This window comes from Corythoichthys intestinalis, chromosome 4, assembly GCF_030265065.1.
Source record: "Corythoichthys intestinalis isolate RoL2023-P3 chromosome 4, ASM3026506v1, whole genome shotgun sequence".
Lineage (NCBI taxonomy): Eukaryota > Metazoa > Chordata > Actinopteri > Syngnathiformes > Syngnathidae > Corythoichthys > Corythoichthys intestinalis.
In genome coordinates, this window is record NC_080398.1 from 21922431 (window position 1) to 21938223 (window position 15793).

General features: G+C 39.6%; 2 protein-coding genes across 2 annotated transcripts in view; both read right to left on the minus strand.

Moving 5' to 3' along the window:
* Window positions 1–485: 485 nt before the first annotated feature.
* On the minus strand, window positions 486–11983 carry ddx61 (DEAD (Asp-Glu-Ala-Asp) box helicase 61). Its single transcript, XM_057833109.1, has 13 exons — window positions 11803–11983; window positions 9505–10093; window positions 9375–9438; window positions 9172–9276; window positions 6574–6703; window positions 6291–6437; window positions 6100–6194; window positions 5903–6025; window positions 5687–5815; window positions 5432–5612; window positions 5256–5357; window positions 4367–4569; window positions 486–770 (listed from the first exon to the last, which is right to left on the minus strand). Exons 2-12 carry the CDS (start codon window positions 9651–9653, stop codon window positions 4382–4384), a joined length of 1413 nt encoding a protein of 470 aa, XP_057689092.1. The 5' UTR covers window positions 9654–10093; window positions 11803–11983; the 3' UTR covers window positions 486–770; window positions 4367–4381.
* A 251-nt stretch (window positions 11984–12234) lies between these two features.
* The window catches only part of bcl3 (BCL3 transcription coactivator), a 35062-nt gene continuing 31503 nt past the window's right edge, over window positions 12235–15793 (minus strand). Inside the window, exons 8-9 of the mRNA XM_057833151.1 lie at window positions 14986–15088; window positions 12235–14257 (exon numbers count right to left, since the gene is read on the minus strand). Of these exons, the coding sequence (XP_057689134.1) occupies window positions 14154–14257; window positions 14986–15088 (207 nt within the window). The 3' untranslated portion in view covers window positions 12235–14153. The remainder of the gene's footprint in view (window positions 14258–14985; window positions 15089–15793) is intronic.

Genomic DNA, 15793 nt, shown 5'->3' on the forward strand with positions numbered 1-15793 from the left:
CTTTGTGTTCGTTCACGTTTGGCCAATTTAACTCCACCTCTCCAAACTTTCAGGCCGCAAATCTTGCATGAAGCCATTGTACGCGACGGAGATTATAAATCAAAATATTTCCAGACTGCCGGTATTTCCTCGTAGTTTTGTTTTTCCTACATATGAAAAAGCTGCCCCAACATTGGTTGAGATTGGCCCGCTCGCATTGGTCTGGAGCAGGCCAATAGCGGTAGCTGCTTGGCTTTCAAAGTAATCACGTGTCGCGTTAGGAGGGGGGAAAAAAGACTGCGGTCAAGTGTTATAATACTAAAACAGTAAATGGTATTCGGGCCCTATCGGCCACCCTGCCGATACTGGTATCAGTGCATCTTTACCAATTACCCACATAGGAAAATGCATTCTTCTTGTACATTTTGCAACTGTGTGGATGGAAGTGTTATATAAGTGTTATTGGGTGCATGATGTGTATCTGATTTCAACAAAAACAATGTATATTTAGCTCAAGTAACTTTTATTCTTTTCCAAGAAGACAGTGACATCAACTTTAGAAAGAGTCTTGCCCATCTCAGTTGTGGAACAACACAGTCATTTGCAATGATGTGCAAAAAAAATTATAATAGCAAGACGATGACAAGTTTCAAACAAAATATGCCCTGTCGACTGAAACACTGTTCTTTTTCCATCATGTCAAAAATAGGCAAACAGGCAGGTTGTAAACAAAACAGAAGAACTTAACATGTCGTCTTGAGCCATGAGTTTGCAAAGCCAGACACCTTTTCCTGAAAGACAAAACAACAACAAACAACTAAATAACAAAAACAATAATCAATTATGATTGAGTTGTCCGATGATGACTTTTTAACCGTTAACCAATATCCTGATATTGTCCAACTACAACAATGTACATAATGTATTATGGCTAATTAGATTGTGATGTCCGACTGGATGCTTTAATAATGATAATGCTCACATAACAAATCCCAAGTTTGTTAGTTCAGAGACATCTAAAGCTGTCTGCAACCAGCCCTTGTACAAAGCTGTGCTTCTACATTCACTTTGAAGGCTACATGCGTATTAGCCCAAAACAAATAACGAAAAACTGATGTCGATATTATCCGATATCATTTTAAAATGTATTTATCGGCTGATATCATCATCTACCTAATAATACCAAACATAATCCACACAATACATCACATTAATTGCGATATCACAGCATATTTTTTTCAGAGACATCCGATCTGTCAATCAGCCTTTGCTGGAAGGATGTAATCGGTGTCTAAAAAGGCCTGCTCATTTCCTGCTTCGGTAACTTTGTTGACTGCAGTTGTGCGGCCGGAATGAGCCACCTCTCACCCTTAACACCCCCTTAATCCTCTTGATACGAGAGGATTGAGTCCATTAGCAACTGTAGTAGTACATACTCTCTTTCGGTTTGGATTAATGTGGCTCGTTAATACACCACATGAAGGGTCACTTTAAAACTGTGATTTATATATTGTATTGTCTGCGTACCGGTGTTGTTTTTTGCAGCCATTTTAATTTCCGTCTTTGTTTTCGTCTTTTGGACGATAACACTTTTAAGTCTTAGTCATATTTTGGTCATTTCAAAATGTGTTTGTCTTCGTCTAGTTTTAGTCAACGTTAACTCAATATTTTGGTTTGCAAAATTAAAAAAAGTTCACACCATAAAAAAATAAGAAAAGGTTTACAATGAACATTGACAGACGAGCACATGTTGTAGCATCTACAAATCTATCATGTGATAATACACACTCAGCAAGAAAACAGTAGGCTACATTATTTTCAATTAGTTATACCTGTCTGGACGCCACGAATGTATGTGAAAAAAGTTGTCCAAGTGTTTCGGAGGACACTCGCCGTTAGCAATAGCCCGAATGCTAACGTAAATGCTATGCTAATGCTACGAGTTACATTTAACCAAGCACAGACCTTTAAAGGGTAAAACAACTTGCATATTCTCTCTTGCAGAGATAAGAAGACAAATCTTACGGTGTGTGTCTTGAAACAAGAAATGGGGAGACAAGAGAGGACACTAGGCTAGTGGGTGAGTTGGGGGGGGTCGCAGCGCATAATATCGCGTCACATAATATGTCCCACATTGTGAACATGTGACGAAAACTATGGCGCATTTTCGTCTCGTTCTCGTCTCGTCAAAAACTGGCATTCGTGTCGTTAAGTTTTAGTCTCCCAGGACACGTTTTTAGCCTGTTATCGTCTCGTCATGAAAAAAATTATCGTCGACAAAATATTTTCGTTATAGTCATCGTTGACGAAAACAACACTGCTGCGCACATGTATAATATTGTGTATGCATTTCTATGCGAGTGTCTAGGTGCGAGATGTGGAAGACAGCAGCTTCCAAGTGAGTTTTTTTTAAAACTGTGGCTCTCCTTTTCTACATACAAGGATGTTGCAGTAAAATACACTTAAACACTAAATAGCAGTACATAAACGCTGTACACTAAATATGTAAAACAGAAATTGTTCCTTCCTACTGGTAGCCATCCATCCATTATCTTCCGCTTAGTCCGGGGTCGGGTCGCGGGGGCAGCAGCTTTAGCAGGGAAGCCCAGACTTCCCTCTCCCCAGCCACTTCAGCCAGCTCCTACGGCGGGATTCCAAGGCGTTCCCAGGCCAGCCGAGCGACAGTCTCTCCAGCGTGTCCTGGGTCGACCCCGGGGCCTCCCGGCGGTGGGACATGCCCGGAACACCTCTCCAGGGAGGCGTCCAGGAGTCCTGTGGAGGGTGCTCCGGGAGTACGGGGTACCGAGCCCCTTGGCTGTTCGGTCCCTGTACGACCGGTGTCAGAGTCTGGTCCGCATTGCCGGCAGTAAGTCGAATTCGTTCCCAGTGAGGATTGGACTCCGCCAAGGCTGCCCTTTGTCACCAATTCTGTTCATAATTTTTATGGACAGAATTTCTAGGCGCAGCCGAAGCGTTGAGGGTGTCCGGTTTGGTGGCCTCAGCATTGCATTTCTGCTTTTTGCAGATGATGTGGTGCTGTTGGCTTCATCAAGCCGTGACCTCCAACTCTCACTGGGGCGGTTCGCAGCCGAGTGTGAAGCGGTTGGGATGAATATCAGCACCTCCAAATCCGAGACCATGGTCCTCAGCCGGAAAAGGGTGGCATGCCCTCTCCAAGTCGGGGATGAAATCCTGCCCCAAGTGGAGGAGTTCAAGTATCTTGGGGTCTTGTTCACGAGTGAGGGTAGGAGGGAGTGGGAGATTGACAGGCGGATCGGTGCAGCGTCTGCAGTGATGCGGACTCTGCGCCGGTCCGTTGTGGTGAAGAAGGAGCTGAGCCGAAAGGCGAAGCTCTCGATTTACCGGTTGATCTACGTTCCTACCCTCACCTATGGTCACGAGCTGTGGGTCGTGACCGAAAGAACAAGATCCCGGATACAAGCGGCCGAAATGAGTTTCCTCCGCAGGGTGTCCGGGCTCTCCCTTAGAGACAGGGTGAGAAGCCCGGTAATCACGGAGGGGCTTGGTGTCGAGCCGCTACTCCTCCGCGTTGAGGAGCTAGTTGAGGTGGCTCGGGCATCTACTGGTAGCATCAGCAGCAAAAGGAAACTACTTAAAATATATACATAAAATAAATGCTTATGGAGTGATTCAAAAAGAGGCGATTGTCAAAATTTTAAAGTATAAGTGATCAAATGTATACTGTTGTGTGTATATGTCATTGACTAAATATGCGCTACAATGTACTCAACTTTTGTTCAGAATTAGCTTCTTATCACGAGTCACAATGCGGCTTGCTTTTCATTCATTCGCGCAGCTTAACAGTCCTTTAAACAGTGTGTCAGCTGCGCTGCTCTAGAGTTGAGAGTGCATTGTTCCACAACAGCGAAACGAGAAAAGTGATTGGCTAAAGGCTGGGTTTATCCCGCCCATCGAAAGCTGTGAGTCTCTGGGGGTCTATGGGCAGTGGACATGGCGCGGCTGGCCCGGACGCTCTGGTTCTCTGCATGGTGATTGGATGATCTGACTGCGGCTAAATCCCTTTTTGATTGACAGTGAAATGAGTGAATCAGTGATCTTGTCATACTAACATCCGCGGGAGGCATTTTTCAGTTTTCATTCTGTTGTTCTGAGTTGACTTTGATAATACTCCTAGCGACACTTGCTTTGTTAAAAATGACTAGCGAAAAATCGAGCTTCAATCTGGTGTTTTTTTCCTATTGTAGCTCCTTGTGCTTGGAGACTTGACTTCTGGCACTTTATTTACCTTCAAAGCAGCTGCTGCCGCTGAGCCCCTCCACTGTCACAAAGCAGTCATAGGCAGACACAGTTTGAGCCTGCCCTCATTTAAAGACCAGCATTCGCTACTGGATTCAAAGCAACTTACATTCACTCAGGATTTTCAGGGTTTTGCTGGTCCGTTGTTGTCGTCGGGGTCCACGGAGTGAAATTCTGCCACGTACAGGCTTTTGTCAATGCTGCTGGGAATGGGCTTAATGTCGGTGACCAGCTGGTCCTCGATGCTCTTTAGGTTGTGACGGTCCTCTGACGTGATCAGGTTGATGGCAAGACCCAAGTGGCCAAAACGCCCTAAAAGGAAATACGAAGAAATACGTAAACACAAAAGTTTAGGAGTAATGACTAGGGATGTCCGGATCCGATCACATGATCGGAAATCGGGCAGATCCACCATTTTTCAGAGGATCGGAATCGGGTGAAAAGGATCGGGATTTTAATTGAAAAAATATGTTTTTTGGCTTCATGCACGTACAGCCTCTCACTCTCCCTCCTGCTGCTTTTCTTGTTCAGCAGCACCCTGGAGTTGGCCATTTAAAGTTAACGATGATTGACAGGGGTGTAGCTTTGATTTTGCCAGAGGCGTTTAGCAGCTCTACCATCAAAGGCACACATGTGTCAACCAACACTTAGCTTGTAAACACTAGCCAGTGTGCTGTGGCAACTCACTGTGTAAGTGAGAGGCCGTTCTCAGCAGTGTGAGCATCTCAGCGTGAGTAGTTTTGAGTGGACTCACTCAATGAAGCATTTAATAAAGACAAGCATTTTTCACGTTATTTAAAGATAATTCATTTTATGAAGGCGGCACGGTGGGAGAGTAACATGTTTACAACTTTTTTTTTTCTTCTTTATCGGATCGGGACTCTGTATCAAAGTCAGGTGACTCAAAAATATGCAATTGGGACATCCCTTGTAATGACAGCCTACATTTCACATTTCTTTAACTTCCAGGGGATGAATGCATATGTAAGCAGACAGACCTGATCTTCCAATGCGATGCAAGTAGGTTTCTGCACTTTTAGGAAAGTCAAAGTTGATGACCACATTTACCGCCTGGATATCAATTCCTCTCGTGAACAGGTCTGTCAGACAGAAATTGTTAACCACCAAATTGAAGTTTCATCACTGGGACCAAACACTATGTTCCTTCACTAACCTGTGCACACTAAGTTTCTGCAAAGCCCGTTGCGAAAGTCATGGAATACGCGGTTCCTGTACTCCTGCATCATCTTGGCGTGGATGTAGAAGCATGAGTAGCCCAGCTGGGTGATCTTCTTGGCGAGAAGCTCCACCCGCTGAGTGGAGTTACAGAAGATGATGGACTGGTTGATCTGAAGCTGTAACGCATAGACTATATTAGAAAATACGACTGTCGAGAAATCTTCAATTCAAATTTCAGTTTAAACCTTACCCTGGAAAAAAGCGTATTGAGGCAGTGGACCTTCTGCCTTTCAGTCACATATGCATAATACTGAGTTATGCCCTTCAAAGTCAGCTCCTCCATAAGGTTAATCTCATATGGCTTTTGCAGGTATTTGTTCTGGATGAGTGGAGAAAAAAAAATAAAAACACTTCTTAAAACACCCTTTCTTTGAACCCAGCAGTTTGAACGTGAACATCAGCATACCATGAATGTCTGCACACAGATAGGGAATGTTGCAGAGTAAAGCAAAATCTGCCTGTTCCTCGGTAGGAAGCTGATGATGTCTTCAATGATGACCACAAAGTCTTGAGATAAGAGTTTATCTGCCTGAAAGTATGAATTATAAACATTAATCAAAACAAGATTCGTAAAATGTGTTCAATGACCCAAGAAAATCCTACCTCATCCATCACCATCATTTGTATCTTGTCAACTTTAGCCAGACCCTTTTTGATCAGGTCCAGTATTCTTCCAGGTGTGGCAATTACTACATGCACTGTTGGGACAAAACACAATCAATAAAAAGTATGCTTTAATTTATTTATTTATTTATTTTTTGCATGTGACTGCGAGTGGGAAAAAGTTACTTTACCAGTGTCATCAAGCCGCATGATGTCATCCCTCAAATTGGTGCCGCCAGTGGTAGCCATGACCTTGACTCCTCCAAGGTGCTTGCTGAGCTGAATACTGATCTGGCTCATCTGCAGGGCCAACTCTCGCGTGGGCACTATGACTAAGGCTGAGAGGAGACACACAAGCGGGGAGGGCTAATGAAATGTGAGGGTTAGTGACACGCGAGGGTATAGTTAGTTAAGAGTTCATCATTAAAATTAAGTGGTGGAAAGGGTGGAGTTCAGAAGGGGGTGAATGCGGACCTTGAATGTGATTCTTCTTTAGGTCTATTCTCTCTAGGAGAGGGATGAGGTAGGCTCCACTTTTGCCCGTTCCGTTTTTAGCACGAGCCAAAATATCGCGGCCCGACAAAGCGATGGGGATGCTTTCCTCCTATGAATGAGAAAAGATATAAAGTGAACCATCTTAACTTTAAATTGAATTAGGGGACCTAATTAGGTAAAATGGCAAAATTGAAAAACAGCTTAGGGAAATTTAGCTCTAAACTGCTTTAGTGTGTACATATGAACAGCTGAAGCAAAAACCTGTTTTTCAAAATATACAAAATAGTTGATAATAGGAATGTCCCGTTCACATATTTTTGCCTCCCGAGTTCGGGTCGCCTAATTTTGAGAATCTGTTGATACAGAGTCCAGATCCGACACCCCCGCCCAAAAAAGTTTTTTTTTATTTATTTATTTATTTTTTTTAATTTGAACAAAAATTCCAAACATGTTGTAGTACTGTATTGTTTCTGCTTTTTCCAGGAGTGTCTCGGAGTATGAAACGTATATATTTTTGTTTTTTGGCAATGCCATTGTATTTCTGGATTATTTTGTTACTTTTCAGGCCTTGAAACATTAAAACCCGATCCTTTTCACCCGATTCCGATCCAAAATGACCCGATCGGGCCGATTTCTGATCACGTGATCGGATCGGAGACATCCCAAATTAAGAATGCTACTTACAAAAGATTTATTGAGCAAAACTGCTAGTAATAGAATCATTACAAATAATATTTTAAATAAAAATACATTCTTCGTTTTCCTGTACAAGAGTTTATTTTAACAAGACTAACTCATGCTAGAGGTGTGCGAAATTGGCGATTCTTAGATTATTCGCGATTCGGCCGTGAAAGAATCGAGAACGATTCACAAACATCCAAATTACGATTATTGAAATATGCCAAGTAAAGCGGAACTAAACCAGAGTCCGCTCGATCTTCGGGACGCAATGAGGAACGGACCGAGATTAAACATCACGCTCAATTTACGCCGCTAGATAAAAAAACAATAACACCTGGCAGCGGCCGACAGCCGCTACAAACTACGCCCACATAAAACTACGGTAGATATCACACGTATAAAGAACTAGTTGCAAAATGACAGACTCGCCGGCGGTAGTAAACAGCCGCCATCTTAAAGCAGTAGACTTCTCTGGAAGGCTGTTGTAGCGAACCTTCCGAGCGAACCTAATGAACTTTTTTACTAAAATACTCCTAAATCGGCAAAATCTTGACTTGAATGATGAAACCGTTTTAAAACCTTCGCATGTCGAAAGTAGACAGAAGGGAAATTATGGAATAACGGGAGCAGTTTTAACAACTTTAACTGTTGATTCACAATAATAAATCAATTGAATGTAGTTTAAAGCTGTGGATACAGAATGGGGACTGAGTAGTTTATTTACTGTTTTGAACTGTTAAATAAACAACTCTTTCAGTATCAAGTTAAGCCTGAGAGAATTTTTGAACAATTTTTGTAACTACCGTATTTGCCCGAATATAAGATGGCCCTCATTATAGGCTGAACCCCTCTTTTTCAAGACTCAAGTTTGAAAAAAAGACTTTAACACCAAATTAATTTTTATACAGAAAATAATTACAGAACATCCGAAACAAATGATTATAACAATATATCTGAGAGAAAAAGCATGTTATTTTGCCTCATTAAATCTCAATATCTAAACATTTAAATATGTAAACTAAAGTGCAATCGCATTCGTAAATTAATGTATTCTGGTTTTTGAAATGTAAATAAACCAATCTACTGTGATAAAACAACAAAATTGCAATAACTGCATTACCCATCAAAGTGAGGTCTAACTGTAACTGTAGTCTTGAAACAAATCTGAATAAGGAAAAACATTGCAATAAAATAATGCAAACTGGTTAAACTTGAGAGTAGCTGAGATCTGTCATGACAGAACATTACTCCTCAAGTTCAGCATTCGCTTCTATGATATCTGGCGCCATCTAGCGTCGTGAATGGGTATAATGTCTAGACCCCGAATATCAGACGACCAGACGACTCCCATTTTTTCAGTCTTATTTCAATGCAAAAGAACCCCGTCTTATATTCGACATACGGATATGTCGACATACGAAACATTAAAAGCAGCAAATAGCTGGGGGTGCATCAATAATCAAATCGTAGCCTCTGAATCGTAATCGAATCGTTAGGTGCCCCATGATTCCCACCTCTAATGCACGCACACACATACAGTATACACACCAAAGTACATCATGAATCAACTCCAACAATGTAGTAATGTAATGCAATATACTAAAAAAATATGACGCTTGTAACCAGTTTTAGGTAAAAATAAAAAAATAAAAGCAAGCAATAAGTTCCGATTGTTTGTGTTTCAGTGGGTCTCGTACTGCATATGTAGACTGAATTAAAAATCATATTTGATTTCCTAGAATTACCATTTACTTGATCTTAAACTATATTTTATCTGGGCAATCCAGTCTGTCGTGGGAGTTTCCTTTTTTGCTAAAGTGTTAGGATTATAAACCCCTGCAAAAGAGGTAATACTATGACTCCCTCAATAATAACGGGCCAAAATGGAAAACATACCTGTATAGGTGAAGGCTTCTCCCATCCCATCTCAAAGATCCCCATTAGGAGTTCCCTCTTCAGGCAGTAGTCTTCAAATTCATTTCCTTTGGTGGAGGTAACATCCTGGGGCAAAAAAAGGAAAATATTGTGAATATGTTTTTATGAAAACCTGAGGAGTGACTCAAAACTACTGTGCCTTGTGGAAAGTAGTATTAGTTTACCGTTGTTTTCATTCTGTTGTCTTTTGGCGGAAGCTCCAGGTACTTTTTCCAGTCGTCCCCAAATCTTACAAGATCGTACGTTTTCAGAATGTTGACAGTGAAGCACTTTTAGCTGCAAAACCAAACTTACTTGATCGAGCCTTTGCTCTGAGGAGCACTGCTTCTCTCCTGGGGCTGCTGGCCACTGAATCTTGCAGGCTTGCCGCCTCCGAGTTGCCCATTCACTGGTCTGATTAAGCCCATCATCTGCGCTGGGTTTGCTGTTCTTGCTGTTGCCATTTTTCTTTGGCTTTTTTTCTTGAATTTAGCACTGTTGATTCTCAATTGGTTTGTGTTTCTTACTAATCAAGTAGAAACTAAAATAAAACTACACAGCACTTTGTTATTGAGATTCTGTCAACAGGCCCCTTGAAAATAAGAGTCCTGTGTGTGGGTTAGTATTATTTACAAGAGAACTCTCCTGAAAAATTGGAGAAATTAACATTAATATGAATAAATTAAATCAAAAATATGTGACTTGAAACTTGCAACTTTTAAGGAAGCTTTTCAAGTCTTTTTTATGATCTTTGCCGGAACAGCAATTCTGTTCATTCGTGTATCTTAGACTGTTGTGCTATATGTGAGGTATTCATATACACAGGTTCTTTGAGCTTGCCTCACAGTTTGTTTCCGACATCTGAATCCGGTTTGTGCTTTAGGATTAGCTGAATCCAGGTCACCTACCATGAAACAGCACAAGAAAATTTAAATAAATAAATAAACAACAACGAATTGATAAATGTTGTTCCACTTCACGATTGTGTCCCACTTGTTGTTGATTCTTGACAAAAAAATTAAATTTCATATCTTTATGTTTGAAGCCTGAAATGTGGCGAAAGGTTGCAACATTCAAGGGGGCCGAATACTTTTGCAAGGCACTGTAAGTTTAATAAAAGCGCTAAGACTCATGTTGATGATCTGGCCTTGTATAAAACAGACTTCCCCATTCAAAACAAAGCCAGCAACAGCCCGATTGTTGAATCTTTATAATATATACATATTATATTTATTAGGGGTGTGACAATATATCGAAATGGTGATATATCGTGATACTTTGTATCCCAAATGGTTATCGATATGCTCCTGCCAAGAATCGAAATATCGTTTTAAAAAGGTTTCAATGTCTAAGAAATAAATAAATAAAAATGAACCAACAATTTGCTACCAAAATCTTCCACCATAATAGTGTTTCAATTAACTCTAAGGCTGCATTGACGGTGCTCAATCTATTTAGCCTGGGAACGTTCATTCGAAACCAGAGCGTTCAGTCATTCTGTCCGATTTTCAGGGATTTACAGGTCACTTGCTTTTCATTTTAGGGCATTTACAGGTCATTTCCTGTTGAGTTTGAGTCACTGCCTATTCATTTGGGGGATTCCCATGCCACTTCCTTTTCTGTAACTCAAAATAAACAGAAAGTGACCCATAAAATATCTCAAAATCAATAGGAAGTAACTGAAAATCAACAGGTAAATGACCTTAAATGGGCAAAAAATTACCTCATTGCCTGGCATTGGCCGCCACTGACGGCCATAGACGTTCAATCCGTTTGAACCCTCCCAGTTCAAATGGATTGGACGTCTACTAGTGATAAACTCAGTCCAATTCACAGCAGACGCTTGTTTTTCTGTTTATTAGTTGTTTGTAGAATATCCTAGATCGTCATATCGTCAGATCATCGTTATCGTGACCTTTTTTATCGTATCGTATCGTATCGTGAGGTACCAATAGGTTCCCTCTCCTAATATATATCCTTCATTATTATCCTATGGTAAGCTTTTTTTCCGTCCTAAAATGTTTAGATTTATTACATAGTGTATCTATATTTTCTATACATATATTGTGAGATATTTTTACCAACATGAAATATTTATAAAGTTAATTAATGTCATTCAACTGTTAGTATCATGATGCATTAACCTCGAGGTTAACATGTCCGTTTCCATTTTATTTGCTCATGACATTGAAGGTACAAGATATTTGTAAAAGGATGGTGTCAAGTAATAAATGCAATCCAAATGGTAATCATGGTTACCTACTTTAGAGATATAATACTGCAAATTGCCAATCTACTTTAAAACACATTTAAGAATGTTATTCTGTACTCGAGAGCTGTAGTGATAAACTGGCATTTAAAAAATAATAAAATTAGGTTTCAACGTGTTAACTTGCAAGCGATCAGGATAAGACTACGCGGTCCATTCAAACTTGACTTGTACGAGTCCCTTCTTGGTAGTAAAAATAAAACACATTAAAATCCATCGCTAGTTAACATTAAACATAGTTATAAACTTCCCCTTCAACTTGCTGAACTCTGAGAACAAAGTTAGCGTCCTTTTAGCATAGCCAGCTGCGACGTGTAGGTAGTCGACTCAGTTGGCAAACTTACCTTGAGTTTGTTACGTTCGTTTAAAGTGTCGTTGGTTGACGCACTTCTCTAGCTTGATTTATAAATCGAGCCTAACAGCAGTTATTACTGGTTTGTAGAAATCCTCTTTCCATCAAATATCCCCTCTTTTGTCTACTCTCGCTTTCAAATGATTGACTTAGCAACATGGCTGCGTGCTTGCTTTTCGATTGGTCGATAAGTTTCAAGGGGGCGGGACTACAACGGACCAATCGAACCACAAAGTTGAAATTTAGGCTGCGTTTTGTTTTGCGTACGTTTTACAATTTTTGGGTTCTAAATTAGTGCAACTAGTTAAATCTTCATGAATAGCAGTTGTTAGTCATACTATCGGAGAGGTGTGGGGACCCTGGTTACTATTAATAGGCTTAAAAAAAACACACACAAGTGAGTTTTATGAGCAAAAATGTTTGTAATAAAAATGTTCATTTTTTTAGACAAGCAAAATAACATAACACAGACAAGATACTAGTACATTACTCCAAAAAATTCAGGATACTGGACAGCAGAGATGAAGAGAGACTGGTCGTCACAGAAAGGCATACACTGTCAGTCCTGGGAAATTCTCCAGGATCAAATGTTCAGCTCCTTGTTAGAGAACAGTTAGTTGTCCAAAAGTACCGAACTACTGAATAAATGGGTATGTAGATTCAAAATAGGGGTCCAATAGCGTACCGCACGAATGCTATTTTTAGACCATGACGTCACCATCGTAAACCGGAAGTGGGTCATCATAAAAGCGCGCTCACATACAACCCATGTTAGTACTGCTTGTTTTCTGCCAGTAATCTTTCAAAAAAGAGCATGCCGAGTAAACACGGCTGCTATGGAACTTGTAGCAACGACTCTAGACATTATGACAGATGAAGGATGTTTTCTTCATATGTTTCCCATAGCTAAAAAAGAGGAAATAGTGTGAACAATGGATCAACTTGTGCAGACGTCCAAAAGACCAGTTTAACGCCAGCAAGGTGAAGCCATTCACCTTCAGCAGTAAACATTTTGTTGGGGGCCATGGCCCTACAGAGGATGAAGGAGTAAGCCATTTTGATATTTTTACTTATTTTTTAGTGTGGCGTTTTGCCGTGCTGCGTCTGTCTGACAATGAATGACCTGAAAAAAATTAAAATGGTATCTGACTGGCACTATTGTTACCTTTTCTGTTGTTAAAAAAAAACAACTTTAGTAAGGGGGAAATGTAAATAAATTATAGAATTAAGAGTTGTTATTAATGAAAAAATTAAAAGTGTTCGTTGGCTGTCACTGAGTAGAATATGCCATCGCTACACAAAAATAACAATGTAAATTACCCCCAAGTACGGTCAGAGACGTAAGACAACCAGAGGATATAATATATAAGAAAGACAGGTCATATGGTGGTAAAGGATAGCTTGGTGAAACAGGAGAATGTCATTGACAGTGGCGTAAGGCAATGCATACAAGAAAACGGTGTCAATAATAAAACTACCTCTGGATCAGGTCAGCTCTTTTTCCCGTCTTTTTCAGCCCTCGACACTCAAGCCATCTCTTTACTTGAACATTTGTATGTTGTTCCACATCTTTACCAGTGAATTTGGCACCAGGTACAGAATTGGTAGGTTTGGCTCATTAAACATCTTTTTTGTACACTTTTTACATGCATTTAGAACGAGGGACAAACGCAAGCTTGACCCGCCTAGCAACAGTTGCTAACGTCATGAATATGAATGAGCAAAAGAGACGCATTGCGTGCGGTACGCCATTAAATTCACCGAAAAAGGAAAATTCAGGGTTCATCCTGAAATTTCCAAACATCCCCAACTTTTTGTGAGTAGTGTATGTAAACAAAAAATTACACAAATTAATGCGATGTAATGCAAATTTCATGGTTTTATCAGTACAAGAGGTCCTCAAGGAGGTTATGATTGAACAGTTGCAGTTATTTATGGTTTTTAGTTTAGGACTATAAACTGCATGGTTGAAAATGGGGGGTGGTTAACGATTTATAGTCTGAAAATTACAGCAAATTGCAAATTTCCCAAGTTGTGAGCAGCACCTAATATGGGTTTTTGCTCTGCGTTATAAGGCCGAAAAATTAAATCGAGAACCCCTTGTCCACGATAGCTGTCCCCAATCACCAAGAAAATTCATTATGTAACACACTGCCATTTTGTATTTTCAGCATCCTTCAAAACTCATCAAAGTATGGTCGCTTTCCCTTTAGCAAGTGCTTGATGGTCCAAGGGACAAGGCATTTAAAACAGGCTACTACATTCGGTTTGATTGCATATATCAAAAAACTGTATTTGGGGACTGCATACTGCAATGGCCTGTGTCAATGCACAAGGACTGTGCTAATAAAATGGGAAGGCACCAGGAGACCTCGGTGAGTGAAGGGCGGCACGGTGAGGTATTGTCGAAGGAGAACAACCACGACTGTGACCTGAAGATGGAGAGCCTGAAATGAAATAAAGGATGAAAATAAAAAATGAGGTGCACCCTCAATTTAGGGCATGATACAGCTCTTGTTTTCAGTGTCATGAAATCAGGGGTGGGCAAAATAATTTTTATCAGTTTAAATCTGACTAAGACACCATATTCAATTATTTAATGCAATAAATACACTGATAATAAAATGCTTCATGTATAATAAATGTATTGTTTTATTTTATCATTGTTTCTGTATTTAATGTACATTTTATTTGAATAATATGTAATCATAGTTGATTTCAAATCAATAAAATGACAATCTATAATTTTTATTCTATGTACCTTTAAGAAATTATTGCATAAATTTCAATTAAAAACAATAACCAATATTTAATTTACAACTATATTTTATTTCAAATAATTTATTAACAAAATATGTCTTGTTCATTTTTATAAACATTTAAAATGAATTTCATTAAAGTCAGTTCAAATAATATAATACGACCAAAAGGCTTACTTTATTATTTTTGTATTCCATTCTCTATAGAAAATCAATTTAATTAATTTGGGGAGAAATAGACATCCAAATAATTTTTTGTCGGGGGGGCATTTATGTTAATGTAACAAACATTACAAGACTCTTGATTATGTAAATGTTTGGTGGGCCGCATGTCAAGCACTGCATGTATAATGTATGCATAGTTAAAATAAGATTGTGTAAGTGTTCCTGATGAAGCGTCCAGTGTGCACTCGTACCATTAGCTGGGAAGTTGCTGCTGCGTGGTGATGTGGCTGCACCGATGTGTTGATCTGGGACTCGCATGGGCTTCGATCCCTTCCCTCGTAATATGTCTGCAATCTTCAAAAGATTTCAAATATAATTCAATCAATTCAAACTTAATTATTAAGAAATAATAATTTATGCATAGGGTCAGTGTTTCCCAAATGAATGGAAGAACCCATGAACATATATCAACATCGGTCACAAATGGATGCACCATTCATGTATGTCCACTAGATGGGAGAATAAACTAATTGGATGTTAACATTATTGCTTGAATGAGAACCAGTACCGTTTCTGACAATCAAGATCACAACCTATGTTACCTTTAGGTCATCCCAAGGGCGTTGGTTTGGTCTCAATATTGGTAGGGACGATATAACAGCAAAAGCAGCATGTACACTTTTGTTGGGGGCAGGACATTAATAAGACCAAACCGATTGGGTGAACGGCAGTCAGGGCTACATTTCTCACCAATAAGAACCTAATTAATTGATAGGCTAAATGATTAATGCAAAACAATTTTGTATTGACTTGTACTAACTTTCACACTGCAAATTTTACAGTCTAACGTCTCGATCTGATAGTTATTCTTAAATCTTTTTTTTTCATCTTGTTTTGAGTTTTAAAGGCTAGTTAAAAGTGTCAGATTCTTCCACTTACTTTTAGTAAATATTACCATTTGTTATTAGGCCCACACATCTAAAAGTCGGTAATTTTTCACCTAAATAAGAAAAAAAATGCTTTCAAATAATGTTTTGAACAATATCTATTCTTGAATTA